At 36.3% G+C, this 5,188-nt stretch overlaps 1 protein-coding gene across 1 annotated transcript in view; it reads left to right on the top strand.

Annotated features, from left to right (window-relative positions):
* Positions 1 to 1,305: 1,305 nt before the first annotated feature.
* Positions 1,306 to 5,188, top strand: part of LOC104160791 (medium-chain specific acyl-CoA dehydrogenase, mitochondrial-like) — a gene marked incomplete at its 5' end in the record, with an annotated part of 12,159 nt that continues 8,276 nt past the window's right edge. The window contains 5 exon segments of the mRNA XM_009699011.1: positions 1,306 to 1,436; positions 2,204 to 2,301; positions 2,412 to 2,481; positions 4,816 to 4,916; positions 5,004 to 5,084. Of these exon segments, the coding sequence (XP_009697313.1) occupies positions 1,306 to 1,436; positions 2,204 to 2,301; positions 2,412 to 2,481; positions 4,816 to 4,916; positions 5,004 to 5,084 (481 nt within the window).

Genomic DNA, 5,188 nt, shown 5'->3' with positions numbered 1-5,188 from the left:
CAATTATGTGATAGCCTCCCGCTCTTCTATGCCTAGCAGTGGTCTTTCTGCATTTCTTCAGCTATCAACTTTATAGATGTTTTCAGTATGCTCTGGAAACACTTTTTTTCACTGTATTGATACCTATTATTGCCTGTGTTCTTCATGCTTCTTGTGGTGTGACTTTGTAACCATCTCCGCATAGCATTTTTATTTTTAAGAGGACAGTTATCTACCACAACTTTTGTTTCAAAGCTACTTGTTGCCTCCCTAGCTAGTAACTTTCTGTAATGTCCTTGTCTTCCAGAGTTTCTACTAAAATTTCTGTGATATTTTGGCACTATTATGATTACTTCAGGTTTTTTAATGTTAAGAAATAAGTGACTGGTCTGATCACGCTTTTTTTTTTTTCTTTCTACATTTTCACATAAGAAAATCAAGAACAAGCCTTCTCTTAGTGTTTAGGCCAATTTGTTTTCACGCTGTATTGATTTGAGTCTTTCTAGAAATGTATCCAATTAAATATTTTTCACTTTTTTCCCCAAACACTTCAGAGATTCATAAATATTGATGGATGAAAGAGAGTAAAACAACCTTTTAAAATCAAACTCAGCCATGTTTTTGCACAGTATTAAGGCATTCTGAAAATAGCTGTAACAATAGTATTTGTGGGCACTAAACTTGAAAAAGCAAAGAAAGCACTTACAATGAAAAAGAATAAATTTGTGGTAAGTATTAGGAAGAAAAATAGACTTTCAGATAGTCTGCCGAGTTCTATCCTATTTGGAGTATAATAACAATAATCGCTAAGTGTCCATGGCAGCGGCTTATTAAGAGAAAGCAGATGTGAGTCTGGGACATTATCAAAATATTCTGATAGATATTTGTTAATAGGTAGGTTGTTTCTAAAGTCTTGCTAAATCTGCATGTAGGTAAACATTGGATAGTCAGAATATTCACTAGTGGGCAAGAAAATCAGGTTTGATGAGTGTGTGTATAAATGAAATAAATAGATATTGTCATGTCTCTGTGAACATAAAGTTTAATTATGCTTAATTACTTTAAAATAATATATTGCACAATACCTAGAAGTGGATACAGCAGTTCACTCATGCTGGGCGCTGTTGAAGCCTGGGATTCCTGGCATAGCTGTCAGTTCACGTGAGCGCTGCTTGCCGTAGGAACAAATCTTAAGGGAGCCAAGAATTCTTTCATCACTGTAGTAGTTGTATTATACTTGGTGTGATACTGTTTCTAAGGAGGGATTCTACATTTAAAGTTGTGCTGCAGTCAGGCTAGTAGCTTTAGGAGACCTGAGATGTAAAGATCTTACACCTTATGTTCTTTTTCTCTTTAGCAAGTGCTTCAAACCATTGCAGGGCATGGATGGAAGTCATATTCTGGTAAACCTGCTCAAAACTTACATGTGGGCAAACCTGGAGCTGGCTTTAGCTTTGGCAAGTATTACAGTTTTTGAAAGAATGTAGCAATTAAGGGCAAATTGCAGAGTAAAAAAAAAAAAATCCTATATTACAGTTCAACATGAACTTAAAATGAAGATGTTTATTCTAAATAGATTTCTATTATTTAAAAAAAAAAACCAACCAAGATTACTTTCTTCCTCAGCTCAGGCAAGTCAGGTATGTGTGTAGTGTTTATAAGATTTTCTTCTTTTTTTAACTCACGTCTCTCTCAAGCTTTTTTTTTTATTGCCAAAGTGTCTTAGCTTTGAATAATTATCTCACGTTGCTGGTTACAATGTTAACTAAATGTCGTCTTAGTTGAACTTATAAATAAATGTTATAAAGAAATTAATTGTCATCTTGGCATATTATATACATAAAGAAAATTCAGTGGGTCAGCAGCTAGATATTTGAAACCGAATAGCCAGGATCTTCGGACGACATCTGCCTCCTCCTGTTCCTCCATTTAATTAGCACAGCATTCTTCCATTTCTTTTGGTAATACATTTTATGTTACACAGTCCTCTCTACTCAGTTTTCATTATTTTGTGGATAATTTTGTCAGAAGTAGGTAAGTGCATTGTAGGTGTTGATGAGGGAACAACGGAGGTTTTCTCCCAGGAGGAAGAGGAAGCTGAGCTTTTCTTGCTTCCTGGAGGGGCCCAGGAGGTGGTGGGTTGGGTTGTCCTGGAAGGACACTTGTGTTTTCTCTTTTATCATAGTAGAGAATTTGGGACCTTATTTATTTATTTTTAAAATAGAACTTACTGATGAACAGAAAGAGTTTCAAGCTACTGCTCGTAAATTTGCTGTGGAAGAAATTATTCCTGTTGCTGCACAGTATGACAGAACTGGAGAGGTAAATCTACCATAGTGTAAGGAAAAAAAAAATTTTTTATGTTAACCTGCATAAAATTTAAAATGTTGATTGTGATGAATCAGAAGGTTATTTTTCCCTGACTATTTCAGTATCCTTTTCCACTTATAAAACGGGCTTGGGAACTTGGTCTTATGAATTCACACATACCAGAAAGCTGTGGTAAGTAAACATTCTTTTTAATTTGTAAAATGAAACGAAGAAAAGGCATTAGATGAGATTTATATGTGTAATTATGGATTCTGTATAAAATAAACAGTTGCATACTTGAATAATCTAAATTTAATCAGTAGGCCGGTTGACACATGCAAGTGTTACTAGGTGTGGATGTAATCAGGAGACAAATTAGACAGATTATGATTTAAGTAATTTATGACCAGATTTTCCTGCCGTGATTACAACTGCCTAACGTTCCCCTGGTGCACTGTGTCAGCTGATTAGGCAGAGAAATCAGAAGGTCACATTTTTTTCTAGTCTCTGACACAGGCTGGAGCAATTTAAGAGTTTATTCCAGAAGGACAAGTTTTCAGTTTAGATTAGGTGCAGTATAGCAGTGCTTTGGCAGTGTTTGGGTATATGAGTAACCATGGAAAAAATGTTAAATTATTTTCTTTTTTGCATTTATATTACCTGAAAAAGAAGTTAGGGAAGTGTCCATAGCAGACCCTTTTTTTGGAAGACTAATCAGAGGGTATATCTTGTATCAAAAGTTTAATAAACAAGGTTAAGGAACAAAGAGACAAAAGGAGCAATTGTGAAGACTAGATTTATTCAGCCACACATTGCAGAGAAACTAAAGGCTGAAATAGCTGCACTGCTGCAGTGTGTAGTCACTTGGTTATTAAATGAAAAATTAAAAGTGGCAAATTGGGCACCATTGCTTCAAAAGGTCTCCAGGGGAGAGCTGGGAAAATACATACTAGTAAGCCTGACACACCATGTAAGCTAAGATCAAGTAAGATGAAGTACAGAAAGAGTGGACAGAGATAAACACGATATGCTAGAGAAGGGATTTTGTGAAAGGAAGTCATGCCTCGTAAGATCATTGGCATTCTCTGAAGTAGCTAATAAGTGTGTGAACAAGGGATGCCTTGTTGATATAGAATGCTTGAACTTCCAAAATGAGCTTTAAAATCATCAGGTTTCATAGTGGAAAAATCAGCAGCACAGCCTTGCTGGGTCTTGTGCTATTTGGGATATCTATAAATAAACTGGAAAAGGGGGTCAAGATTGAAGTGATAGAGTTTACTGATAAAACTAAGTTATTCTGTGTAGAAAAGATGAGGCCGGTGCAGAGAGCTGCAGGAGAAGGTCATGAAACTGAGTGACTGTTAAATTGGCAAATGCAATTCAAAAACGGGTAAGTGATGCACATGTGAAGGGAAAGAAGCAATCTGAACTTCACAGGGAAATGGTATCTTCTGAACTAGTTACTGCCTCTCAAAAAAGATTTTTGGGTTTATAATATATAGTTCTGTGAACGTCAGCATAATGGTCAAAGCCATAAAATTGAAGGTCAGAAGCGCCCTTTAAGGGAATGAAGAAAAAAGCAGAAGGCATAGTTATGCTGCTACCTGAATCCAAGTTGCACTTTAATTCATTATGTAGTCAGATCATTCCATCTCAAAAGAGTATTGTGGAAATGGAAAAGGTTCCTGAAAGGATGACAAAGATTATAAAAGATGTATCTTCTGTGTGAGATGTCGCTTCTGTATCAGAAATGACTAAAATGTCAGTGTCATGGAGAGTGTGAAAAGGGACTGATAGTTCACTGTCCCTTTCAATATAACTAGAAGGCATCGAATTAAGTCAGCAGATGGCATGTTCAAAATAAATTAAAGAAGATGGTTCTACATGTAGTGTGTAGTTAATTTGTGAAATTGCCATTGCCCCTGGATGATATCGATGTTACAATTTTACTTAGATTCAAAAAGAGACTGGGCAGATTCACATAAGAAATATCTGTCAAGGGTTAGCATAACAAAGATACCAAAGAAAGGTATTTCTTTGGCTGAGGAAGTCACCTGAAGGCTCAGGAAAATATTTTTGAGGAAGTGTAGTTGTATTGTTGCTGCATTTGTATGTACTCTCCAAAGCGTTGGCTTCTGTCAAAAGCAGATGACTGAGTTCTTTGTCTGACTAATATGGGCACTTCCCCCCCGCCCAAGTGCTGTGGTAGCTCAGGAGCCCTTTCTCTGCTTCCTAAGAACTTTTAATTCTCAAATGTAAAGTAGTCAAAAAATTTGAGTGGTACATTCTTGCCACTTTGTGCATCTTGTCCCACATTAATCACACAATAACCCTGGAACTGTGATACAAAATTCTGTAACTTTTATTTAAAACTTTATCTAAAAAAGCTTGCATGAGAATGTCTAATCAAACACGGTACACAATCAAATGTATGTGGGGGACTACATTTTTGGTAATTAATTTGTGTAAATCCGTAGTATGTTACAATTTAAACTCATTTTAGTAAATGAAGTATTTTAACTGCAGGTGGCCTTGGCCTTGGCAGTTTCGAAGTATGCCTTATTACAGAAGAATTAGCTTATGGATGTACAGGGGTTCAAACCGCCATTGAAGCAAATTCCCTAGGGGTAAGTTCTGTCTCTTCTTATGTCCCTTAAGCTAGAGTCTGTGCACTTTAAAAAGATGGATTAAATGGTCTAAATATTTTCTTTCAGCAAATGCCAGTAATCATTGCAGGAAATGAGCATCAGCAGAAGAAATACTTAGGAAGAATGACAGAGGAACCAATGATGTGTGTAAGTATAACTGCTACACTGTGGGATGTTCCTAAACCACATTATCATAGAACCACAGAATGGTTTGGTTGGAAGGGACCTTAAAGACCATCCAGTTCCAACCC

Source organism: Cariama cristata, unplaced genomic scaffold (genome assembly GCF_000690535.1).
Source record: "Cariama cristata isolate BGI_N322 unplaced genomic scaffold, ASM69053v1 scaffold7754, whole genome shotgun sequence".
Classification (NCBI taxonomy): Eukaryota; Metazoa; Chordata; class Aves; order Cariamiformes; family Cariamidae; genus Cariama; species Cariama cristata.
This window is presented reverse-complemented; position numbering and strand designations above follow the sequence as displayed.